The sequence below is a fragment of the Heliangelus exortis genome, chromosome 4, assembly GCF_036169615.1.
Source record: "Heliangelus exortis chromosome 4, bHelExo1.hap1, whole genome shotgun sequence".
In the NCBI taxonomy this organism is placed as follows: Eukaryota; Metazoa; Chordata; class Aves; order Apodiformes; family Trochilidae; genus Heliangelus; species Heliangelus exortis.
In genome coordinates, this window is record NC_092425.1 from 11,606,357 (window position 1) to 11,633,317 (window position 26,961).

Sequence of the window (26,961 nt, forward strand, 5' to 3'; positions counted from 1 at the left end):
TCTGTGATGTTCCAAAGCAAGATCTGTTGCTTGTATTATATACACTCTGCCAGAATTATTGTAGAAAGTGAAATTAAATTCTTCCACTCTTTCTGTCAGTTGCTTCTGCTTTTGTAAGCTCTTTCTCATGATTTGTTTAAATGATCAATTCTTCATGAAACTTATTTTTAGAGCTGAGCTATTAGCTTCTGGAATACATATTCCATTAGTCTGCTTTCATGGAGAGATCTGCCAGTTGTGAAATAGTTTGCTGCCTGGAAAGTCTCAGTTCTTCAGAGTAAAATTTACAGTGTAGTATTTTGGTAGACCTCTAACTCTCATGGTATATGGTTACTGGTAATCTATATTGAGTTTTTTAGTTGAAAATTTTGTGGAGTCCTCTGATCCTCCTATGTAGTTGATTATACTCATGAATTTAGTAAACTATGCAGATGAATTAATGTAGAAATTGCTTTATTGTTCATATCCCTGTTGTCCAGTAGAGCACTGTTGGATTAATACAACTTCCCTGCCTTCCCAGCAGATTTGCCTGTAAGTGTGATAATGTAGCCTGGCAATTAGTTTTTAAGGAAGGTCAACAGAATGCTAACACCAGTTTTCTTCTGATTAATACTGAAGTAGAGTGTGGTAATGAAAGAGTAGATGGAACAGTGAAAATTCCTCACCTGGGAGACATGTGCAGACACAGTGACCACTGCTTTGCAAGAGTATAATGGGAATAAAAGTGTTCAGCAGAATGATGGGCTGACCACAGCTCCTTCCATGAAAGGTTTGGGTCATATGCCCAAGCTACAAGGGCAATACAGAGCTGTAAATATGAGCCATATTTTCACAATGCTAAAAAAGAACTGAGTAAGATAAATCTCAGTTTGACAACATCAGCAGTACAAGAGCAATGCAAGAAATTCCAGCTGTTTCAGAGGATGGATTTGAAGAATCTGTCCCAAACTGTTGAAGCTCAGAGAGGTGACTAAATAAAATTCAGTGGTATTGGAGGAAGTGTGATATGAATTGCAGCAAAAATCTGGAGACAGAGCAAGAGTTGGATATCACCTTTCTCTGTTATTCCTCATGTCTTGCTGCTGTTCTGATTAAATCCTTTCCTGTGGAGAAAAGGAAAGCTGTCAAGTCCTTAGACAAAGAAAATCTTTGGGAGAAAGCAAAAACAAAGCAAAGAAGTATGCAAGGAAGATGGCAAAACACTGAAAAACTTTGCAAGGAGAGGCAAATGGGAATATACTATTGACCTGTTCATGGAATTGGAAATAACTTTGTTAGGAAACCACAGAGCCATTGGCCAAACTTCTACAAAAGTTTCCAAATTGGAACTGCACCAGTCAAAAGCAAGGATGGAAAAATGCTTACAGTAGCAATGGAACAGAAAAATAGACCTATCACACTAAAGTACAGTTTTATCTGAACAAAGTACATGGCCCCAAGAAAGCTTTGAAATGGAACTCTACTTTTCACTTGTAATAAAATTATCTGAAGTTGGTGATATGTTTGATCTAGTGACTCATAGTTATTTCTCAGTAATAAAGAGGATGCCCTCCCAGTTAGCTGGCAGCCTTTGCTAGTAAATAAATGACTTGTCAGGATCAGAACTAAGAAATATGAAAAATACTTCCCTCCCCCCACTGTGTTCTCTGAGTTCATGTTGGATCTTAAACCTCTTGCCTATGAAGCTTTCTATATGGACATTAACTCTTAAGAAGAAAAAATAAATGTAGAAAAAAACCTCATCAGAAAGGAATGAGTTTTGAGGTTGAATAAGAGGAGGATAATTACTTTATAGTCCTACTTTAAAACCATTAAGTAGTGTTGATTTGGAGTAAGGGGAAGGGACAAGAAGGCAGGGAAGGCCATGGGTTAATCTTCACTTAGCATTTAGGCTTGACTCAGCAGTGTGGGATTCCATCCAAAGCATCAAGGTTTGGTATGCTGTCTTTTGCATGATGTTCTGTGCAAGTGTTCCTTTAAAATTTAATCTTGTGAGAGACAATGTGTAGATTTTATTTTACAGGTACGAGTTGCCAGGAATCTATGGATTGAATTTTGTGCTGAAGAATTCCCTTGGTGGTGGTGGCATAGCATCCCTAAGAAGTGATCCACAGGCATGTATCAAAGCATTGATTTTAATGTAGTTATCTTTTATAACTAAGTATTACATGATCTTTTTAAAACCATCTTTTGGGCTGGAGCTGTAAGCTTTTAGTTTTGATTCTTTAGTTCCTTTTATTTTCGTGTTAATATACGTTATTTGCTTAAGTTTTAAAGGTTTGAAAAAAACATAGGAAGTAGAAAGCTATTAAGAATATTTGGTGAAAAAAGATGTGTACAAGAGATTATTAATAGAGTCTTCAGATCAGTTATGTTCTTTATGATGTGCTACCTGTGGTTTTTGGATGCATCAGCAAAACAAACTTCTCAAAAAGTCTGATATTTTGGAAAATGCAGATTTACTGGACAGTTGGTATTGTTTCCTTGTACATAAAGGAACCATTACCTGTATGACAACTGCTCTAGCTTAGCCTAATACTCCTATAGTTAAACACTGATAATTAATGTTGAAACCTGGAAGAGAAATAGATGGATAAGAGATCTTGTGTGTCGATCACATTATGTCACTCTGAAACAAACATTTTTTTGCAAGTGTTCAATTTCAGGATTAAATATTCATCTAAACCTGAAGCTGAGATCCCTTAATGTGGCAATCCTATGGCTACATACAGCAACACACAGTTCTGCCACCATAGGCTGAGAAGTGCCTAAGTGCCCAGAAAATCTCAAAATATTCAAGAAGACTGTTTGCAAAATAAGATGCTATGTATGAATTAGGTTGCAGAACTGAACCCAAAATAGCACTAGGGACCAAATAAATTGAAGAAACTATTCAATCTGATCAAGTTTATGTGCTTCAAAACTCAACTGTGTAGTTTTTCTTAATTATATTGGCTCACAAGTGAGGCAAATAAATGAAAAAGGTTGATACAACTTTGGATAACCTACAATCTCAGGCTTGATAAAACTCACCCAAAATTTTTATATACGTGTGTGTGTGGGTGTGTATATATATATATATATTTATATACATGTGGATATATATATGTATATAAATACTGTGGTGCTAAGCTATATAAAAGTTTGACATGAGCTCACCTAATGTTAATTGAGAGGGTCAGATGACAGCATGATTTCAGGGGAAGGCAGGAAAACTTTCAGACAGAACCAATTTCTGTCAAATTACACTTTCTAATGTAGGAGAATGTTTTTCCCAAAGCAGCTCAGCTGAAGAATATTTTTGGTGTCTCCATTTGTAATAAATTGAATTCTAGTTTCCACTGAGCATCTTTTTGTATTTTGGTCTCCTTTGTAGATTTAAAATGAAGGTTAAATCAACAATTATTTCATGGGATACATTGGGATGCACCATCTAGCCATTTAATTAGACTGTTCTTCATAAAAGCTGTTAGTATTATTCATTCTGCTTGCAAGTAATATGATCAGGTCATGGGACATGAATGATGGGCTTTGCTTTGCTTCCATCATCGAGATCCCTAATTAAAGAGAATGATTTAAAAACACTCTTTAAGACCTTTCACTTTGAGAAAGGAGATGGTTTTTAGTTAGTGACAGCTTAAATAAATATAAACCAGTCTCAGCATTGTCTGTTAATGGTTTTGAGTGCTGTCCTTGTTCATATTGCATTCACCTGTGTGTTTGGGAAGCATATGTACTCATATATACATATATATACACATACACATATATATGTAGTGATAAATATTCATAAAGCTTAAAAAACATGCTGAATTATTAAACTGATGATAGGAAAAATGCCCTAAGCAACCGTTTTCAAAAACTGAATTTACAAAGGTGGTATATTTAGATAGTAAAATTAAATGTTGGTTTGTTGTTTTTGTTTTGTTTTTCTTACAGGGGAAAGCACTTGGGCAGATGCTGCTAGATTTCCAGATTAAAAATGTTCCTGATTTAAAATCACTGATAGAGTAACAGGTGTCTAGTACAAATGCCTTTAAGACTGAGTGGTATAAAAACATGTTATAAACAAGAACTGGCTTCTTGCATGAGATTTTTAAAAGAAAGAAATAAAAAGTCAAAGACTAGAAATCAGTGACAGTTCTCTCTCAGAGGCTTAGCTATATGGCACACATTACTAAGTGTTTTGAGTAATACCAGACTAAAAGCTTTGTCTCTGACTGATAACATTTCCTGTCTAAATAATACATTGGATGAAGAATTAATTTATTTCCTGTCAAACAGAATTAATCAAATCTCAACATAACATTTAATTAGAAGTCAAGTTCATCTTTGTTCCAAGATGGAAATTATCTCCTCTGCAGCCCATCTCTCTTTTCCTTCTCTCAGTATTTATTTCAAAGTTAAATGACCTGACACAACAGGGTTCCTCTCAGCCCTGCTTGTCCTGTGCATAGGGTGAGGCTGGGTAACACTGTGCAGGCAGCACTCCTGCTGCTGGGGAACAACTTTCCCTTGAGCAATGAAGAAAAGTCATAATTGTTGCTGTTACAGAGTGACTGGTAGTAAATGCTGACCTTTGGTTGGGATCCACTAACCTTCCAGCACTTTGTCCTATTAATGACAGACTTTATGATTACACTTTCCACCATCTCCCACTAAAAGTACTCTTACTAAGTAATCCATTGGTTGGAGGCACTGACTAGTAGTAAATCATAGAGCTTGGCATGAGAATAAATTTGAAGGCATGGAGAGGAGGGAGAGTGCTATGAGCTCTGTCTGCCCTTGTGATGGTGCAGGAGGGATGGGTACCTCGGTTTGTTTCAGGGCTCCTAATTCCTCATTTTGTGCACCAGAGTCCTGTCTGGATTAAGTTCATTTGACTTGCATTGTCCTTCCCTCAGAAAGGTCCATGAATGTGCCACAGAAAGGTCTCCTGCTGTGAAGAAATGCCCTGTTGAATACAGTGTACTCTCTCTCTCTCTCTCTCTCTCTCCTCAAGCCCAGTTTTCACCTCCCCATTTTTCACCTTCCTGCATGACATGACTGGCATGTTCAAATTAGGGTGCTCCTTCACCCAATTAAATAGAGACATAAATTCATATCATATCTCCTGGAACATGTCAGAGTGAAAATTCTGACCAAATAACTTTCTGTATTTCTTCTACAGAAGCCATATAAATGCTACTCTGCCTGTTCAGGCATTTTTATATTCTGAAATGAATCTTTTCCTTTATTTGGGGGAGACTAGGCTTTAATGTTGACAAAATTAGATGTTACTAATATCAGATAAAATTATGAAAATAAGTATTTTTTAATTGTCAACAGAACTAACTGTTATTTGTTACATTGCAATCTATGCTACCACTATTACTAACTTCCTAGGCTCTTGCTTGCTATTGAGGTCTATAGAGTGAATTGTTCCCACTTTTTCTGTGGCTTCATTCACTTGAATTGAAAGTGTCATAAGTGAACATTTTACCCATATAAACATGTTATTCCTTATCAAGTCATTAATATTATCTGTGTATACAGCAGGATTTAGTCTAGTTGTAAAAAAATGAGTCATTATTTCATTGCAGAAAAATATCCAACTTAATAACTTCAAAGGGGAAAAGAGCATGCTGGTTTTTTATGTTTCAGTCATTGATTGTTAGAAAACTTGTTAATAACTTGGAAGCCTGTTAGTTTAGCATAAAAGACAAAGGTATTGAGAGGAAATAAAGAAAAAAAAAAAAAAAAGAGTAATAGACCTCAGTAATAAACCTTCAAGGATAAAAAGGCTACAGTAAATATTTGCAGTTCACTCAATACACTGCTTAGATGACTCTGTAAATGTGTATGCAATGTTTTTTGAATAAAACTGAACATTTATAAGTTGTACATTTGTTTTTGTAATTTGTGTTGTTTCCTGGACTGGAGGAGGGTGATACTTAGTTCCAGGTTTCTTTGTTTTGGGGTTATTTCACTTGCCTGCAATTTGGTGCATTGTTTTGTTAGTTCCCTTCATCTTCAGGTTTTGTCTCTTCTGTCCCTAGACTTTGTTAACTACAAAAACTGAAAAGGTAAGTGATACTGTTTTCTGGAGAGCTGGTCATTTACAGCTCTACAATGGAAGCTGTAATTTGCTGAAAAGAAGGGTACAGTGTTCAAATGGATTGGATATGGGAATACAAAGGCATTATTTTTTATCTCTGGAATTGCCCTTTTGGATGCTGCAAAACCATCCTTCAAAAACATGTTTTCTGCACATGATTTCTTTCAGTGGGACAGCTTAAACCAAGTGGCACTGTGTTTCAGATACTTTTCCCACAAATTATAGCCTCCAAAAATCCCTATGCAAAGATTTCATTCTCCTTAACCTGTGCTGAATTCATGAAGCTGAATTTGTTCCAGCAATACCAGCTGACCTGGAAGCTTTTTAAAGCTGCATTTGTTTCTTCATCTATGGTAGATGATTGAGGAATTGGGAAAGGTTTGTTAAAACATAAATTGTACTTGAAGATGAGCATGTATGCAGTCAGTTAAAAAATGCATTTTGTTAAACCAGGCTGTTCCTCATCTAAGCAAGAACTTAACCTTCCAATTGCCTTTCTTTTCTGCCTTTTTTTTTTTTCCCAACTCTGCTAGCTGTGAGGGCAGGATGGAAATAGTAATGCATACCATATTAAAAACAAACAAACAAACAAAAACCAACAACATATAGAGGAGTTTCAGTGTCATTAAAATTGACTCACAGCTCTTTGGAAAGCTTTTGTGCTGTGGCTCATCTGCACTGCAGAACAAAGGCTGCATTCTCTTAACCTCTTGCAGCTTTTTTACTGCATCTCACCTAAATCTCAAAAATAAATCAAGGGATTTATCATTAAATTATTCTATAGCAGCAAACAGTGAAAATACTTTGTTAATGGTTGCTGGTTTATGTTTAATGTTTCAAAGTGATTTTCCCACTGCAATTTGTGTACCAAAGGTACAAAAGTTATTATATTATACAAAAATGATTTGTGATAAAGGATGTGCCAGAATTGTTTGAGGAACAAAGTATAATTTCAGTTTAGCTACCTCAAATGAAGCCATTTTTCCACAGAAATACAGGGAACTTTTCCCCCTTCAGAGCAGAGGAAAGTTAATTGTAAATATACCTTTAGAATTTTGTTTTGCATCATGGCAGTTTGAAAGTAATAGGAGTAATAGGAGAGCAGAAAATGTTGGGTTCCACGTTGCCTTTCAAGATGTGAATGGTTTCATTCAGAAATGACTTTATGTTGTTTTTAGTGCTTTGCACACAGTAATGCTTACAGGAGTTCCTTACACAGTAGTCATGAAGCATTACCTGGGCAGTGGATCTCACTCTCTGGAGCTGGGTATGTGTGTTGGCCCTTCCACAGATCTGTCAGCTGTGAGATGCCTTTTTTGTGTGTTCAACTGGGGGCTCTGGGCCTGAGAGTGATGGGGAGGCTTGGGAGGGAGGGAAGAAAGGGAGGGAGGGAGGGAGGGAGGGAGGGAGGGAGGGAGGGAGGGAGGGAGGGAGGGAGGGAGGGAGGGAGGGAGGGAGGGAGGGAGGGAGGGAGAAGGCTCATTGGTGCCTCAGGTATGAGAAAATAACACTGCAGAAATGTCACACCTCTCATCCTGTTTCTTTGAAACCCTCACATGCAGTAAGGCTTTGAGTCCTCATGGTGATTCCTCTTCTTTGGTTTCACACTGGTTTCCTTTCTGGATTTGCTTGAAATGGACCCTGGTGATTTTCGGATTAAAGCAAACTGGCATTAAGAAAGCAAACACAGGATGCCTCTGAGTAAAAGATCCCACTGGGAAATGTCTGTTCCTGCCAGGGAATTGAGCTGCATTCCTCTGCCTTCCATTAGGCAGGGGAGAGAAATCTGAACTGTGGGTCTGAAGCACCTCTAACACCTATTTGAAGGGAAACCATCCCTACGCTCCCTTGACAGCTCTGGGGAAGGGGATGGGGGAATGCCTTGAGATGGCAGCACAGGGCAGGAGCAGTGCTCGTCCTCCTGGAGGTTGATGGGAACCTTTCCATGCTAGGACTTTCTGTGGCATCTCTTACAACCTGTGTGTTACAACTGCTGTGGCAGTGCTAAAACTCTGGACTAATTGCTATGACCATCACCAGATGGGTGTGACCCTTTATTGTGATGAGGGGGTTTTAATATTTTTTCCCTGTCCCTAAAAATAATGCACTAGTTAAAAATGAGAAAAGCTTCCCCTCCCTCTAGTAGCAAAACTTCAAACCCTGCAAATATATTTAAACATCTGTATTTCAAAAAGATGCTGTTTTAATTATATAAGTGGCTGGTAGCTAATCCGCAGGGTTCCTACCAGCATCATAAGCCACAATCTATGAAGTATTTTCTCTTTTGTAAGTGATGTGATCTGAACCACAGGGCTTTAGAAGGCTAAGCCTCTGTTGTGTAAAAATTTGGCTGAGACCCTCCAAAGAAAATCCTGAATGCCTGATCAGTGTGGTAAGTAGTGCTGGGGCGCTGGCCTGCAATCAGCAGTGAAACAGGAGGTTATGGTGTGTCTCTTTCTTTGCAGATGAAGCAAGGTGAGGATAACCTTCAGTTCCCCCAGAAGCTGCTCTCTGGTCCAGGTAGGAGGAAACAAGAGGGCAACACAAGCCATCATTTTTTGTTGCCAAGCAGTGAGGTAACCTGCTTCCTCTAAAATATTTTCTTCACTGAGAAGTGGAAAAGCTGCTTTGGCTCATTGATAAGCCTCATCTTTCCTATGCACAAGATCCTGCCCTGAACCTTGGTTCAGTATCTATGGTGGTAGGAGGCTTTCACCTGCTGGGTTCTTCACATCCCTTTTTTTTCATATCAGCGCTTTTCCCTGATGCAAATAAAGGGGGAGAACCCTTTTTTTTTTTTTTTTTTTTTTTTTTTTGCTAGTGTGACCGAGGGGGTTCTACAGCTCGAGGGTAGTCTAGGGATCTCCTTTCTGATCTACAGGTTCTCAGGTGCAAAGTGACCAAGGACGAAAAAATAACTTTCTGTTTGAACACGGTTTGCCTGTGGAGAGGTGCCAAGGTGTTGCACACTGGTGCTTCTTTTCTTGCTTCCCTTTTTTGTACTTGGTATCGTGTGTATTGTGGTTGCCTGAACAGCCTTCAGGATAGAGCCTGGGCTTAGGGCAAGATGCTTTAACAAACTACTTCTCCAGCGTTGCTTTGTCACCGAGGAGAAAGTTTCACCCCCACTCCTCCCCCGGCCCTGCCTCAGCCGGAGCTGCGGAGCTGGAACGGGAGCGTCCCCGGCACCAACAAAAGTCAATGGCAGCGGGTCGGGGAGGGGCGGCGGAGGTGACGGGGACTCTGAAAGGCTGCGGGCCCCCTCCCCTGCCACCCCCCGGGCTCTGTCATCTTCCAGGTATAAGATGAATGTCTGTCCCATCCATCATCCCGCAGTTCCCGAGGGGGCGGGAATTTGCTCAGCTACTGAAACTTATAAGGCTGAGACGGGGCGGCTTTGTTGACTTGACAGGGCTGCTCTTTTGTGGGCTCTGTTGCCAGGATTTGTCCCATTTACATAATGGATTAGCATGAAACAAAACGCACGGGAATTGGGAATGCCTCTCCGCCTTTTCCCACTCTTTCTGAGCCGGCGGACCGCTGGGGCGAGTTAATTTATAAGTGTGACTTCCTCTTTTTCCTCGGGGACCCCTTTCCTTGCGAGGAAGCCACCGCCTCGGTCCCCACTGCCGAGCGAGCACCGCGGCAGCCTCCCCGCCTCCGGGACGGGCACCCAGCGTCCCCCTGAGGGGTCTCATCGGCGGGGGAAGGCGAAGGAAGTAGCTGCGGGCCCGGGAACCTTTTGCTACGCTCCCCGGGGCGGATGAGCGCGTTTTTTCTCGCCCTTGTACCTGGGCAGCGTCGGGGGAGGCGTGGAAAAGAGCCACGGGGGGTATCCAACCCCCGGGCTGCGGGCACCGCGCCTGCCTGGGAGCCGAGCACCCTCCGGGGCCGGGATGGTCGGGGTCGCCCGGATGCGCTCGCCGCGCTCCCCAATAAACTGCGGCCGCTCCTCGGGGCGGGCGCTGGCCGCACGCCGCTCAGCCGGTGGGCTGGCTCCGGTGCCCGCCCCGCCCCGCCCGGTAGCCTAGAAAAGCGGGGCTGGACGGCGGGGGCCGCTCGGAGACAGCGACGGCTTCACCCCCTTGCCCCCCGCCACGCACCGACCATGAAGAACCCGGTGCCACAGGCGGCCTCGCTGCTGCTGGAGAAGCTGCTGCTCCTCGTCCACGTCCGGCCTCTGCCCGCCGACTCCGGCGGGGAGCCCTCAGCTCCGGCGGCCCCTGGCTACTACGACATCAGCTGCTTCAAGCGGGGCGACCTGCTGGAGGTGCCCCGCACACTCTTCATTCACTTCGGCATCTACTTGGGGGAGAACCGCGTCGCTCACCTGATGCCCGACATCCTGCCCGCCTTCACCGGCGACCGGCGGCAGATCCAGCAGGTGGTGACCAACAAGCGGCTCATCCTGGGTGTCATTACCAAGATGGCCAGCATCCGCGTGGACACGGTGGAGGACTTCGCGTACGGCGGCAGCATCCTGGTCAACCACATGGACCGGCTCTTCAAAGACCAGGTGCTGGGCAGCGAGGAGGCGGCCCGTCGGGCGGAGAAGCTGGTAGGCGCCACGGCCTACAGCTTGCTCTGGAACAACTGCGAGCACTTCGTCACCTACTGCCGATACGGATCCCCGGTCAGCTTCCAGACCGACAAGGTACGGGCCGGGCGGTCCCGCAGGGAGCGGCTCCGCCGGGCAGGCGGGGGACGGGACGGCCCACTTGGGAGCTCCTTTCCTCGAAACCGGGTCAGCCGCCGCCACCGGGCACCGGGAGCTGCTGCCCGGTACCGCCCGTCGGCCCCCGCCGGAGCTGCGGGCCCTTCTCCCCGCAGCGCGCAGTGCCGCGGGTGCGGAGCCGCTCGGAGAGGCGGGAACCTGTTCGCTGGTGGCCTCCGGTGGCGAGGGAAGCCAGGCTCAAGCCCTAAGGCAATTAACATGCTCTTCAAGTGCTCTGAGCCGCAGGCAGTACCGGGACTGAAGCTGGGGCTGTCATCCAGTGCCAGCCTCGCTTTTCGCCCTGAGCTGCGCTCCGGGCAGCCCGTGAGAGGGCTTGGGGTAGTAGCTGCTAGTCCGGAATGGAGGGAGTGGGCACCGCCAGCTGCTTTCCTCTTTAACCTTGATCTTCTGCTTTTTGTTTTGTTTATTTTTTCCAGTTCTGTGAGACTGTGAAGATGATTATTCGGGACCAGAGAAGCGTTCTTGCTTCAATGCTCGTGGGATTAGCATCAATAGTCTGCCTAGGTTTGGCACCCTCCACCACGCTCCCCACTATCTTCGTTCCCTTCTTTCTGTGGATGGCTGGCTAGCAGCATCCCTGGGGGCTTGTGGCCAGCGTCTGTATATAGGATGTACACTACTGTATTTATGGCAGCACAGATTACTCACTGGTGTCGTGTAAAGTTTCTTAACCTTGTGTGCAATTTTTAAATACAACTTTAAATACAAGACAGTACACAAGGCATAGCTTACTGTGTAAGCCAAGTAATAGATTTCCTGAAAATCTCAGCTGGTACATTTTAACACACCTTTTAATCATGAAAAAGTAGGGTTGCGATGCAGTTCTGCTCCTTGCCTTTAGCCATAAGTGATTCTGGCAATATTCTTCATGTTCTTTTCTTAGCTGCATACCTGGGTGGTGTTACTATAAATAAAAATGTACAACGGCATATCATAAAGTGATGGGTATTGAGAACAAACTGCTTACCTCTCCCTTTGATACAGAGGGAGTTTATAATCAGAAGTTACTGCCTCCATTCCTAAAATACCCTTTAGTGGAGAAACAAGTAAGTAAGCTGACTCTCTGGTAGCAGTGAAGTAAAACCAACCCCAGGCTGAGTCCTGTGTGCTACAGCAGCACATCTGGCCAGATTTGCTACAGTCCTTGGAGTTGCTTTCTGGGAAATGCTCACAAATCTCTCATTCATATTAATTAGGCCAACACTTGTTACTGTATTGAACAGCTTTTTGATTGGGTTAAAGGTAAGAAAAGATGGCAATTCCTCAGCATTTTCCTTGCTACTGATAGTGGTTAGTATGGCTAATATAAATGGTTATAGGGGGCTTTAGGGGATACAGGAAGAAACTAGCTTTGCTTTATGACAACTAATGACATAAAAACATCAGAAATCTCCAGTGTTACAGGGCACATGGTGGTGAGGAGGACAGACACCAGTTTAGTTCCTCAGCAATGGAACCCGTGTGGGTGCTATCATGCATCAGGGATCAGTTTCTGTGGTGGCTGCACTGTCATTTTAACTACTGCCTTATAACAAGATGCCTCTCTGTGAAAGATGACGTCCTATACTCACCTCTTGCAAATAAGTATTCATTTGCAAGTCAGCAGTTGGTGCTAAAAACATTTTGTCGAGGCCTTTTTTGTTTACCAAGAACGTGTAAAGTCAGATTTCAAATCAAGTTCATCTAACCAATTGTTTGAGTGCTAAAAACCTTTGCTATTTTTTCTTAGCCATGTCTTGATGTATGCAGAGAAATTGTCCATCTCCTGGAATGCCTTGCATAAGATACATACACTTACACGTTTGCTCACTATGCTTGTGAGTCCAAGGCAAGTAAGGTGATGTCTTCACCAAGGACTGAACCTCAGATTTACTTTGTCCTATGAGTTTCCTGTCATCAGCTCTGCTACTGAAATGGCCACAATTCCCCATCTTTAGAGTGAGACTCATTTTTACTGTGCTATACACCCCCTTCTCCTTCCCTTAGACCTTGCAGCTCTTTGAAGATTGGATTCTTGAACTGTGAGTCTACTTGGCTGCTCTCTAATCATCTTTCTTCTGGTTGCTCCACTATAACCGATGAAGAATGTAAAGACTGAGGTGAAATTCCAGGCTCATAAGAAAATCAGCATGAATGCTGCTGCCATCAACCAAGGGGGGATTTCAGCCCAGCTTTCACTACATGTTCAGGCTGCTGCCCAGCCCCAAAGCAGCTGGATATCAATTACTCCTGGATCCTTGTACACAACTTCTGTTCTTCTTTCAACGATTGCAATGCTCCATGTAACTGTTTCTGGTAAACTTTTAAAATTAAGGTGTTTTTTAATTAACATGAATTGCTTTTTCATAGTGTATGCATTAGTGTTATTTACATAAATTCCAGTGTGGTTTTTTTACTTGCTCTGCATAAGGTATGAACTGTAGTCATTACTGTAATTATATAAATAGAATTTATTCATTTAAAAATGTCTGCCAGCCTCTTGAAATTCAGTATGATACAGCATTTCTCTACCATTTCCCAGCAGGGTACTGAACAGCCCATTAACGTGCAGTTACATGGGGTCTGATTACAGGTGGGCTTTTCTTTTCCTCTTTATTTACTCAGGATTTATATGAATTCCAGTAATTCTTATCGTTCAGTTATACAATAAACAACGGGGTCATGACCAGTAACCAGCTTGCAAGTGGGATTGTTGGAAGGCAAAGTTTCTGCTCTGGCTTTATTATCACAGGACCAATGTTCCTGCCTTTCTGATGATATTGAGCAAGAGCCTGTGGATTAGAATGAGGGACTAAATTGGGATTTTGTTAGGTGTCTGTGTGAGAGAAATGAAAGCATTCCTTGCAGACTTCCAGCTGTATTAGTAGAGAATCTTCCTCAAAGTGTAAAGTTTTAAGCTTATGAAAAACTACAAAATAGTAGTAGTTTTTAGAAAAAAAGTAATAGTGTGGGCATGGGAAGAGAAATTCAAATGTGCATTTAGGAGCTTTTCCTACCAAGTACAGTTCTAGCAGAGATCTGAAAATTGTGTTAAAGTCAGGCATGAGTCAAATCAGTCATACTCTGAGGGGAAAACCAAGACTGGCAGGTATGAATTCTCATGTTCAGCTCAGTGGGTGGTGCTTATGCTCTCAAATATTTTGGTAAATGTCAGTGTCAACTCTTTTTCTGTAATTACTTGAGTGAAAAAAAAACAACCAACCCTCTTGCCCAAGGTGGAGCGTTGCATTTCAGACTTGAGCTCAACTGTGATGCCAGTGAAATGAAGGAGCTAGTTATACTAAGAAAAACACAGAAAACTGTGGAGCAGTTCAGCTGTTTGGAAAAGTGTGTGCTTAGAAGTGAAATTGTTCATTGGTAGCTGTAAGTGATGGTGATGAGGAGTGTAAATCTGCAGCAGATTTTAGTGGTGGAACTGTTTTGAAAAGTTGTGTGGTTAAACTCGAATATGTAATAGCATAGCATAACCATCACCCCTGTGCCACTGGGGAAGGCAAGTAGTGAAGACAGCAAGCTAAAAGGATGGATGGTTCACTTCAGGCTTTCCAAAGAAAACAAAAATAAAATGAGCATTCACAAGGCTCGAAATGTTTTTACAAAACCTGAGTTAAAAAAAAAAAAAAAAAAAAAAAAAAAAAGGCTGCTAAATGAAGAACAGTGAATTAGAACAGTGAGTTTTCTGTTTGTATTTATTTCAGCCTGGAACATAAATGATTACTCATTTTGTGGTGAGCAGTCATCTGCTGCTTGATTTAACCTTTGGGTCCTCCTGTGCTGAAGGAGAATGCTACATATAAATACCATTGAGGCTTTTAATAAAGACAAAATCATAGCAATACTTGTTAAAATCTTAGGGGGTGAGGAAGAGAGAATTATATTTGCGTGTGACTTGACATCATCCAGACAGGTTTTAGAAAGCAAGCTGCAGCAATAAGAAACATTAGAAGTGTGATCTCTAGAAATGATACAGTGTTGTATTATATACTGCATGTTCTCACATTAAATGAAGTGTCACACACCACTAAGTGATACAGAATTGTGTTAAACGGTCAGTAGTTAGCATCTCCTTTCTCCATTGAGATTAAAAAAAAAAAAAAATAGTTCTCAGGTGACTCTAGGAGCCATTTGCTACTTAAGTTTTGTTACAGCTTGGGACAGAGCCCCTCTGAGCACTGAATTGTCGTGAAGGAGCTTGCTGATGGGGATGAAGATACAAAAGCTTAGGAGTTTTTGAGGCCTTACAGAGATCTGTTAGAATGTTGTGCTGGTAAAATAAATCATAGAGTCAAAGAATGGTTTGGATTGGAAGGGACCTTAAAAATAACCTACTTCCAACCTCCCTTCGTGGGCAAGGATAGGAATAGATTAAGTGAAAGTATTTGAGGGCTATTTTTGGCAAAAAAATAATTTCTTAAAAACTGATTCTGTGTTGTGTTTTGTGGCACAGCTTTGCTTCTGCAGTCAAGGGAACATTAAGGATGTGGTCCTGGGTGTTCAGAGGCTGTGAGAGAGGCAAGAAACTGAAGTGATCTTTAAGAGACTTAAATCAGAATTACACTGGTTGTGATACCACGTTTCTGTCTGTGACAAAATTGGTGATTTGTATTTACTGTTTCTGCATCTCATAGGGTAGAAAACTCTAAGATGTTCTGTAACTTTGTTTTCCCTGATTCTCAGGGAACTTTATTTAGCCCTTTGACATTGTTTTAGAAATTGCCTCTTCTCTATAGCATATCTGTGAATTGGAAAAGAGCTGGTGGCTGCTCTGGGAGGGTGTGATTTGGAGCACATCAGCTGCAGAGTCCCCTGCAACAACATCACAGCAGCAACAACATCACAGCAGCAACAACATCACAGCAGCAACAACATCACAGCAGCAACAACATCACAACAGCAACAACATCACAACAGCTACACTGAGGTGCTTGGCCTTAGCAAGGCCATGGAAGTGTGGAAGGCAGAAAATGTCAGTGGAGTTCTGACACCTGTGAGGAAGGGAAGGGCACACTCAGTGTGCTGAGGGAGCAGTCACTGAACACAGCAGTGGGAGCCTGTGGAGACTCAGATGCTGCTTCGTTGAGCATGCTGGGCACAGTGATGTCCCTGCTCTCCTGCCCACAGATGGATTTTGGGGGACCAGAGACAAGGTTGTGTTAGGTTCTAGATTAAACCGATTCATTTGCCTTCCCTTAAATTGAGAGGAAGGCTGCCAGTGTCACAGGCTGTAATCTAACCAAGCAAATCAAATGGGCTGGAGTCCAAATCTTGACAGCTTCTCTTCTAGTGTCCCCTGGTAGTGTCCCCTGGGTTGCCCTATCCCAGGGCATGCTCCAAGAGAGCACTGGGTACCCAGGGCTGCATCTGGGGTCATGCAAGCAGAATGATGGATGGCCATGTGCATCCACGTTTTGTTAACCTGGCCGGAATTTTAAGGTAGATCTGCCCATTTGCTACTCAAAACCTTGAGTCCCCTCCTGACTGAGCAGCATGCAAATGGAAACAGCAGTATCAAGAGTACAAAAATGTGATGATTACAGCATTTCTGGGGATTTGGGAGACCTGTTCCCAGGGCTCTTCTCAGTCCATCCTGCAGGAGACTCACCAGACTAGTAAGGCTATGAGGTGCCTACCCTTCACCTTTTCTAGTTTTATCTCATGGTGAGGACAGTTACTGAATTTATGAAGTTGGGCAGTACCTGTGGCTTTGGGTTAGAAGGAGAATACGGCTCTGGTCACTCTGTTGGAACAGAATCTGTTTGGGCTCTGTGTATTTGCCCCCTCCCCATCAAGGGGGCTGCTACATCTCATGGTGTATGGGCCCCAGTAAGGTTCTGGTTGGGAACCAGAGCACTCGATGCACCCAGGAACTACAATGCTAAGACTGGGATTATTTCTGACCTTGACACAATACAAATTGCAGCCATTCAGAAAACTTTTGGGTAAAATTAAAGGAGAGACTCTCAGGTGAGGCCCGAGGTTTGCTGCTTTGCTGCGGTGTTATTTTAACAATTCTACTTCAAGCAGATACCTGTTGTACTTCTATATTGCCTAGAGTTTCTCTTCTTTAGTTCTTTCCCATTTCTTCTGCCCAGCTGCAAGATTTGGCTAATATTTGCATAAGGTTGTGGCTTCCTTGTATTGGACATTCCAAATAAATAAAATGCATGATTCCTTGCTTGATTCCTTGCCACAACACCATTTCCCTGCCTGTGAAAACAGTTTTCTGTGAGGCTAAGGAGGCTTACTGTTTTGTATAATTAAGAATACAGACAAATGAAGGGTTATACTCTGCTAAACTTGCCAAGCCACCTTACCTTCTGCTTCTGCATAGCCCGAGACCTGAATCAGATTTGCACCTGTGTTCCTTGCAACTTTGCAGAAAGTGCCCACACAGTTCCATGCAGCACTGCACAGAAACATAGGGAGGGGTGACAGCAGGTAAAAAGTTAGTAATTAATTCTAACCCAAAGTGAAGAAAGGTAGGTGTGAAAATAATGATGGGTCTCCTGCACCCATTGGGAAGATTAGAGCTAGATTAATCAGAGTAATTTTTGCTCTTTCTGTTTGCAGATGAGGCTGTACATAGCTCCATGTGAGTGCTCAGGAGGAGGGAGCCACCTGGTTTCAACCACATTTATCTGGAGTCTGTGTAAATGATGTGGTAGTGCACTGTATGAGTAGCCTCAAGCCACTGGTGACTTGGTTGCCTCCAGAACCAGGAGCAGCACAGCTGTGAAAAACCTAGAACTGCATTTAGCCCTTGGGTAAGAAAGATGTTTGGTTCAGCATCATCCTATCACTTCCCTGAGCAGAGCACCTCAGGATCCTGTCCCCTTTTACAGTCATAGCAACTCAGCAAGAGCTTTGAGCCACGAAGGTACAGCCCAGACTGTTTGAATTGCATCCCAGGCCTCATTTTATTCATGGGTTACTTTACAGAGGTTCCAGCTCTGCCAGTTCCTGAGGAGTGCTTCCCAAGGTATCTAACTCTTCCCATGCTTTGGAAGAGGAGCCTGAAGGCCTCATTCAGGTCTGAGAATCAGAGTGTCTGCTGCAGTGCCTAAAGGGTACATGAAGATGTAACTCAGCATCATGTTGCCCTGTACCATTTCTCAGTCTTTCATCAAGCTCAGGACATACACAAAACACAGCTCCTCCAGAAATCCAAATATGTAACTAGGACATAGCCTTGAGGCAAAAAGTAATCCAGTGATCCATCAGCCATTCAGCATTGACAATCACATGGTAAAGGCAGATTTTAATTTTCTTTATTTATTACTCCCAAAGTTTGGCAGCAGTATTTTTGGTGCCACGGTATGTAAAAAAGAACCAAACCACTCTGTTGTTCAAGTAACTATTGTAAAATGACAGTTTGATCATGGATTGACAGGGTGTAGACTGGGAACAATGTCTTTGCAAAAACTTGACTGGAGAAAGCAGTAATTCTGCTTGGCCAATAAACTGAAATTCCAGTGAGGGATGGAGAGTTTCTATTTCTGATGTCTTTCAGCAATTCCAGTAACTAATACTGTTTAAGCATTGAGAATTGCACAGGCAGTAGACCTGATGCATAGTCATGAAATGTGTTTCAAAATTATAATAAGGTTTTTATGGCTTGCAAAGAGGTTTTTTTACAAGCAAACTGAAAATATCCACCCAAACCAGTTATAGGAATTACTTTCCCTCAGTAATTTTCCATTTCTCATTTTTCAGTTTGGGGAATGTTTGTGTTAAAAGCTCTCTTACAGACAGTACTCAGTCCTGCAATTAAAAACAAATTTGTGCTTACAACAGTCTGGTTTTGTAGGAAGACACTGGATTTGTGACATAAATTGTGATCTCACTGTATAATTTAGCAGAAAGAGAACCTGGGATGTGAGCAAGAAGACATCTGCTTATACAAAAAACATTTGATCTAATAAAAAAAATAGTAAGAGACGTTACTTTAAAAAAAACCAAACTTTTAAAAAACACCCACTTTACTATCACTGCATATTTAAAAATTATCCCATTAGGAGAGGTCCTGAGTAGTTCACCAGGGCTGCCACTGAATATGTAGCACTCCAGGCTTCTTTATTGCAACAGCATCAATGGATTGTGTTTCTTCCAGATAAAAACAGCAGGAATTTTGTCAGTGTCTTCACGGGGAGCAAGATTAAGTATGAAGTACTCCTGCCCATTCCTTGACCTGCCCAAAATCCTGTACCTGTGGAAATTTAATAATGATGTTCAGAAATGAACCCCCCTGATCACTATTAACCTATAGTAACCTAGGGAATGGGTTAGGATTTGAAGAATCTTACAGGTCATAAATTGTGATTTTTTTATTTTTTTGTGGTTTGTCAAATCTCTTCAGACTGTTGTCTACAGACATTTACTTCACTGCTGCCACTTGTGTATCTACCAATATTTTTTTGCTGGTCTAGGCAATGCCCTCTTCAGCTGGATTCTGAGATCTTTTTCTGTGAACACATCTACTCCTATTAATTTTTAGAAAAATTTGACTTTCAGTCCAGAGCTGCAGCAAGACAAACAGACACTGTTAACAGCTTAACAACCTTTGAGAGCCTTGAGCTTATAGACAAGGGCCAAATTTTGCAGCATTACAGGATTGAGTTTGGCAATACCTGAGAGTCAGTTTTGCCCCATCCCATTCTCTGCCAGTGAGCAACAGTGAGCCCTTAGGGACGGGGTACAGGTACAGACAAAGTCAGGATATAATAAAAAAAAATTCATAAGCAACAATTCACAACCTTTCACCTTTAAAGCTTGCAGTCATTTAACCACATTTAATACTCTTGGCCTATGTGAACTTGTCTTAGTTCTTTTTTAGCTTATCTGTCTGTCTTCCAAAAGGTTCTATGGCAGCATTAATTATGACATCTGAAAAAGCACTTTATTTTAAATTGGCTGCCTGATGATTATATTAGCTGTCCCTCCCCTTCTTGTACTACAGGGAACAATGAATAATCATTCTGTGCTCATTTTTTCCACTTACAGTCTTACAACTCTCAGATATTCCTGGTGTGGAAGTCAGGTTTTTTTGCAGTCTCCACAAATTTGTGCTGAAGTTCTTCTGAAAGCAGCTCATTTGGCACCATCCTTCTAGTACCATGGCTGCCTTCAGAGATTTATTGCACATTACACCTCTCAGTCCACCAATATCACCCTGGAGTTTCTTAAGACCTGAATACACCCAGCCTTGTCTGCTGGTTACTTGGAGTTTACTCATCAGTCCTAAATACCTCCTATTCACCCCTCATTTTAGCACTAATGTGAGGATGTGTTTCCTGTAGAAAAGGATCAGCTTCCTTTGAAAACTTCTCTATCAATTTTGTATTGAATATTGCTGTAAAAACCCCAAATAATTGTTTTTGCTATGGTCTACACTTCCTTAAAAGTCCTTTTCTATGTCTTTATCATCTGCTAGTTTCCTCTCAGGCAAATGCCTGTCTTTTGATGCATCTTAATAAGGCTTTTTATATTATTATGTAGCTTGTATGTTAGTAAGGTGATCCTGAATCTTTTAGCCTGGGTACTTGAGGCATTCTACATAACCAGGTTATGCAGAGTGCTTGTGGTCCATATTTGGATATGAAATCTGCTTTTTGCAGGTTGTAATTTTTAGTAAACCTTTGCCTCTGTTTGGCTCCACCTCTGGGGCTGAAGGAGCAGCAAAGCAGAAGGTGCCTGCCCAGCATCCAGTGTGGACACGAGCCCCGAAAAATCCCAAATCAATGAGCACGGTGTGGGGTGGTGCTGCAGCATCATCTGGATGCTGGGAAAAGGGAGGTGCAGAGCTCCTGCAAAATGCAAGGAGGCGGGGTTGGCAAAGCTTTTCAGATAATACTCCCACCTAGTGGCTCTCTTACATTCAGGAATAGGCACTGTGCCGACCTCCAGCAAATTGGTACCACTTTATCAGTTTATCAGATATATAATAAGTTTATGCAACTGCTACCTAGGTTTAGAAATGTTGCTTCTGAATTTCTGTTTTGCTCTTGTAACATCTGACTGGAAATCTGGAAGGAAAAATTAAACTGCTTTTGTTCACAGCAGCCCATAACGTAGTGGTTCTTGGTTTAGTTTTCATTGCAGTCTTGGTTGTGCCAGTAGGAAAGACAATAGTAGATACAGAAAAAAATAATTTAAAAATTATTATGTTAGCTGTTCTTAATAAACAGAAAAAAAGAACTCCAAAGATAAGTCATGGGACTCTGTGTGTGCATAATATATAAATATATAAATGAAAAAAAACACACTAAAACACAGGTTACATTGCTTCAGACTTTCTTAACTGTGTCTCCAAGGAAAGTGCTATGTCCCTAAAGCCTCAGGAAAAATGTAAATAAAATTGCACAGAAGCATCATGAGCTGTTTAACTTGTAATTGGCACTGAAAGTCCAGAGTTTCCTGACTTAAAAGCTGGTTAGCAGCTCACAGCATAAATTAAAAGGATGTGAGCTTGATAAATTGATGCCTCAGGATTCTCAGAGTAAGCTGGAATTCAAATACAAGTATGAACAGCATAAAGAAATAGTGAACTATCTACTTTTCAAACTACAATTAAGGTTTTTAAAATATTTAAATCTAGGAAAATAAAAAATTAAGTTTTGTTCTCTACTGTTGCTCGCCATGTAATTTACTTCCAGACTTACCAAATATGAAAAAGGTAATGGGATATAATAATCTTTAACTTCCTTGGTAAGCTTCCAGTTAGGATCTACAGTGTCAACAGTGTGTGCTGGCAGCCCAGAAGGCAAATGGAATCCTGCATCAAAAGCAGCCTGGCCAGGAGATGGAGAGAGGTGATTCTGCCACTTTGCTCTGGTAAGATCTCACCTGGAGTACTTATGTCCACCTCAGGAGTCCTCAATTCAGGAAGGACATGGACCCAATGGAATGGGTCCAGAGGAGGGCCATGAAAATTATCAGGATGCTGGAACACCTCTCCTGTGGAGACAGCCTGAGGGAGCTGGGGTTGTGCAGCCTGGAGAAGTGACCTTCACTTTATAGTGACCTTCCTGTACCTGAAGGGGCCTGCAGGAAAGCAGGAGAGGGATTGTTTGAAAGGGCCTGGAGTGGTAGGATAAGGGGCAATGGTTTTAAATTAGAGAAGTGTAGCTTTAGACTGGATGTTAGGAAAAAATTCTTTACCATGAGGGTAGTAGAAAAATGGAACACGTCCAGGGAGGTATTTGAGGCCTCGTCCCTGGAGATGTTCAAGGTGAGGCTTGATGAGACCCCAAGTAACCTGATCTGGTTGGGGGTGTCCATGCTTGCTGTAGAGGGTCAGATTAGATGACCTCCAGAGGTCCCTTCCAACAAAAAATATTCTGTGATTCTATGATCGAGGCCACGTCCAAAGATGGCCAAAGACTTGGCAATTTGGTGCCTGATGTTTGTTTTGTTCTAATCCTGAAACCATGCTGTAAGATTTTGACAGAAGCTACCATGAATTCAGGTATTTCCTGAGAATACTTGAAGAAAAATAAAAGACTGACCAGTGACTTAGAGAAGCCTGTTTCCAATCTTCCTGAGCCCCCAGTGAGGACTGAGTATTTGCCCCTGTACTCAGCACTGGTGAGGCCACACGTCGAGTACTGTATCAAGTTCTGGGCCCCTCAGTTTAGGAAGGATATCGAGGTCCTGGAGCAGGTCCAAAGGAGGGCAACCAGGCTGGTGAAGGGACTCCAGCACAGATCCTATGAGGAGAGGCTGAGGGAGCTGGGGCTGTTCAGCCTGGAGAAGAGGAGGCTCAGGGGAGACCTCATCACTCTCTACAACTCCCTGAAAGGAGGTTGGAGCCAGGGGGGGGTTGGTCTCTTTTCCCAGGCAACTCTCAGCAAGACAAGAGGGCACGGTCTCAAGTTGTGCCAGGGGAGGTTTAGGTTGGACATTAGAAAGAATTTCTTTAGGGAGAGGGTGATCAAGCATTGGAATGGGCTGCCCAGGGAAGTAGTGGATTCTCCATCCCTGGAGATATTTAAAAAGAGACTGGATGTGGCACTCAGTGCCATGGGTTGGGAACTGCAGTGGTAGTGGATCAAGGGTTGGACTTGATGATCTCTGAGGTCCCTTCCAACCCAGCCAATTCTGTGATTCTATGATTCTATGAGACAACAGTGATGTGATAAAAGGGACACTGCTCCTTAGAACTTTGTGCTTTACATCCTTGTGGAAAGAAAACTTTGTTTCCCAGGTTGTTGAGGCAGTAGGCACTCTCAGAAGCACTAAAAAAGCCAAATGTCTTCAACTGCTGCTGTACAGCCATGCAGAAGATATGCTGTCATTTCAGCATTCACTTAAAACTCTTGCCTAAAAAAGCAGATGGGAAAGCATTGTGTGACAGTGGAGCACTGTGAGACTGCAGTACTGCAGGGCAGGAATCTCCATCTCCCTCGGCCCTTCCCTTTTCCCCATCCTTCTTTCCTCCTGTTCCCTGACATTCACCTCTCCCTCCTCCAACCCTCTGTGGTTTTACCAGTTTTTTCAGAAATTTCCATCTGCTCCTTCCCTCCCAGGGGTCCCTTGGGTTGTCAGAAAACAGGTGGTTTGCTCTGTGATTAAAGGTGTGGCTGTGTCACACAGCATCCAGGTTTTTAGCCTAAGATATAGAGGGAGCAGAAAACAATAGCTCTGGTGGTAACAAGGAAAAAACAGAGTTAATGCACTTTTTAATGTGCATTTTTCATCATTCTGCACTCAGCATTATTGGCTCAAAGTTGATTCAGTTCCATTTACATCAGTGATGTTGTTGATAATCAAACTAATTTAAGTGAGGTGTGCTTAACTTCACATGCTTCAGGGTCCATTTTTTCATCCTCGTTGCATATCTCCATGTTAAAATTGTGTGGCAGGTGTCCCAAAGTAGTTTACAAAAAGAGGAAAGCAGTTCTGTGCGCCCCCAAACGAATCCACTTCATTCCAGCAATATCAGATTTTGTAATTTTAAAGTTTAAAAAGATTCTAGCTTTTTGATGGCAAAAAGGTGAATGAGAGTAAGCAGCCCCTCTCAAGAAAAAAAACCCCTTCATGCACTAAGGTGGCTTGTTAGGGGAATACTAGTAAGCAGCTATTGCAGCTACTTGATAAAACAAAACAGACTGATTGACTGAAATGAAGTCTTTCTAGACAGCTTACTAAAATTAGATTTACAATTGTATTATGTCTGGGGCTTCTACAGAGACCTTTGTTTAAACTTCAAAGGACGTCTGCTTCCTTTTAACCTATTTCCACTACCTACATATCAAACCTGTCAGAGGGCAGGAGTACTACATACCCTCTTTTCCTGCTCCAGGACACAGGAAAATTTACACTGACAGAAAAAGCTTATGCCTCTATTAAAGTGTATTACAACAGCACTCATAGACCTCTCCAGGAATATATAAGCTGGGGCTTGCTAGCATTCCAATGAAACAGAAGTTAAAAAACATCAAGGGCTTCTGTGTTACAGCTACCTAAAATAACTTAGAAGGAAAAGAAAAGCGACTGTCTGGTGCAGTGCTATAAAAGAAAATGTGTAAGAAAAAGACCTCTTTCACATTTTCAAATTTAGCCAAAGGAATAAGTGTCATAATCTTGGCTGGGCCCTGCCCTTGTTCCTCATTCCATCAGATTTGTGAGTTTCAAAAAGAAACTTAGTGAGGAGACTAACTCAGTGTTAATGTGAACAAAGCTTTAGGGCAAATATTATTTGCAATTTAAATTAATTTTCTAACCAGAATTTGTGCCAAATGCTTTTTGTGAGTTATACTGTAACTCTTGTACAATAATCCTAAAATTTAAGTTTCTACTTTTCAGGTTTAAAACTTAAGACAGTTATGATTCAATAAAGCAGTAAAAACCCAAAGAAATCTGATAAATAATAACCATTTGTCTGGGGTTGGTCTTCTTTCCCACCCTTTGGTAAATTTTTATTGAAAATAAGTAACTAAAATGCAGTATTGGAATTCAAAAAAGGTGGAATTCACAGGGAGCAGTGCCCATGTCAAGGAGGAGAGAGGCAGCTTATCCCCTACTAATGGTCTCTGTAATACTGCTGCTAGAGTTTAAAAGTAGCTCAGCCAAACTTTTTAAAATGGGAGATGGGATCAAGGCTTTGCTTGGTGAGAATTCTTCTTGCTGTAGTACGAGAAAACCAATGTTTCAGGGAGTGTTGAGGTGAATAAATAGTTTTGATACAGTCATCAAAAGCTTTCAGGTGTGCAAACTCTTTGCTGAAGACCTTATATTATCAGACATACTGCTTGACTTCATGAAAATACTGTATTCCCCTGTTAATCTCTTATTAGAAATGAAATACAAAAAAATCAGCTCCAACTTTATTGCCAGTCAAACAAATATCCAAGACAAATACAGGTTAGGAAGAGTTGTTCATAGTAAAACCTAATTATAGTGAAAAAGTACATTGAGAGAGAAAAAAAGGGGGTAGTGAGAACCCTGATCCTCAATTAGCACATGGGGAACAAAGGAAGAAAAGGGTCATTAATTTCATTTAGAGAGGCAGGGGGCAGTGAGAGAACCAGATGACATGTTAGTTCTTACGTCTGACTTTGATGTTTAATAAGAAAAGAATAACGCAGACATTGAACACTTTTTTGTTATTTTTCTCTTTTATTCATGTCACAGATAGTAAAACCTGGTGGCAAATTTGTATGTTTTTGAGAACCTTTGTGGCTAAGTGCTAGGATGGGTTAACATTTCCAGCTGAGCAGCTGTTTAGCTCTTTTATCCTGGAATAGCAAACAGTAATTTGTACTCAAGAAATGTCTGTGCATGGTCACCTATTCAGTAAGACATCACTTACATGCAATAAAAATTGCTAGAGTTGTTTTCTTTTTTTTCTTTTCTTTCACTTAGACAAGGTTGTCTGCATTCTTTCAGTGCTTTCCACGAGCAATAACAACTGAAATGATTTCTGCCAGGGAATGAGCAGTCTTCAAGGTAACAGGGAGCTGCAATCACAAAATGCCCCAAACTTTATTTCACTTAATATATCCCAAATTCCTTCCTATTGGAGACTTCGTAGCTGATTAAACGTGATGAAAAACAAAGAGGACATCTGAAATGAAAAGAGTTAAATTTAATCTTGAAGGCAAGAGCTTTGATATGTTGTCCATTCAGACCTTTAAAGATATATAGTTTGTAAAATAGATGATTAATGTATTAATAACAATACATAATAAGCCTTCTCTCTGAAAAATAAGCCAACTTGGATAAATGTCTAATAACAGTTTTATGCCAGTACATTTTAAAATCTGATTGCTAAAAGCTCTGCAACATATCAATAATAAAGATTGCTTAGCATGTTCCTGAAATTTCTGGGATCCTCTGCCTTATTAACAAGTAAAATTTGAATCTTAAAAAAAGGAAGGGTATAAGTCTGATAAAATTATTCCAGCTTTTTCGTTTGCTAGATGGGGAAAACGGGCCACATTTTGACAACTACGAATTGAAAAACTCACAAACTAAGCCTCTACAACTCTTATCAGCCCCAGTGCACTTCATGTGTGCCCAAAGTGTTTTAGAGCTGTGACACCTGAAGAGTTTTGATAAGGAGTTCAGGATCAGTGCCGAGATGCTGGTCCTCCAGCCCAGCTGGCTTAAGAGGTGCCTATAGCTGCTGTTAAACCCACATGGTTCACCTCGGAGAGACTGAAGTATCAAATCAGTAAGGACAGAAACCAGACCTATCCCACCGAGGTACCCCCTGTCCCCATAGAATCATAGAATTGGCTGGGTTGGAAGGGACCTCAGATCATCAAGTCCATGGCACACACAACACTGAACTCCCTCCAAAAGCACAAGGGTGCACCGAAGCCTACCTGGGAGGCTCAAATACACCTTTTAAGATCATATACAAGCTGGAATACTCGAAAAATAAGATCCACTTTCTGAAAATCAGAACCCGCCGCCGGCCCCTCCTTTCGGAACGGTGGGGCGAGGGCGCGAGGGCCACCCGCACCCATCGGCGCCTCACCGGCACCCCACTGGCACCTCATCAGCACTCGGTGGCACCCATCGGCACCTCACCGGCACCCACTCCCCACCCGGGCCCTGAGGCGCCGTCGCTGTCCTCGCCCTCAGAGCTCCCCGCACGGCGCTGCCCGCACGCTCTGCTCCTAAC

General features: G+C 42.1%; 2 protein-coding genes and 1 long non-coding RNA gene across 5 annotated transcripts in view; 2 read left to right on the forward strand and 1 right to left on the reverse strand.

Annotated features, from left to right (window-relative positions):
- Window positions 1-4,106, forward strand: part of LOC139795847 (uncharacterized) — a 58,689-nt gene extending 54,583 nt beyond the window's left edge. For all 3 annotated transcript variants that reach the window (XR_011725720.1, XM_071743017.1, XM_071743018.1), the window contains 2 exons: window positions 2,024-2,114; window positions 3,940-4,106. Coding sequence is in view for 2 of the 3 variants with exons in the window: in XM_071743017.1 (XP_071599118.1) it covers window positions 2,024-2,114; window positions 3,940-4,014 (166 nt within the window). In the remaining variant the exon portion in view is untranslated. The remainder of the gene's footprint in view (window positions 1-2,023; window positions 2,115-3,939) is intronic.
- Window positions 4,107-8,956: 4,850 nt separating this feature from the next.
- Window positions 8,957-13,297, forward strand: LRAT (lecithin retinol acyltransferase). The gene is made up of 2 exons (XM_071743019.1): window positions 8,957-10,751; window positions 11,249-13,297. The coding sequence occupies exons 1-2, from the start codon at window positions 9,861-9,863 to the stop codon at window positions 11,399-11,401; spliced, it is 1,044 nt and encodes a 347-aa protein (XP_071599120.1). The 5' UTR covers window positions 8,957-9,860; the 3' UTR covers window positions 11,402-13,297.
- A 12,384-nt stretch (window positions 13,298-25,681) lies between these two features.
- Window positions 25,682-26,941, reverse strand: LOC139796333 (uncharacterized). The gene is made up of 3 exons (XR_011725953.1): window positions 26,853-26,941; window positions 26,660-26,809; window positions 25,682-25,896 (listed from the first exon to the last, which is right to left on the reverse strand). It is a non-coding gene; the product is annotated as an uncharacterized lncRNA (long non-coding RNA).
- Between the last annotated feature and the right edge of the window lie 20 nt (window positions 26,942-26,961).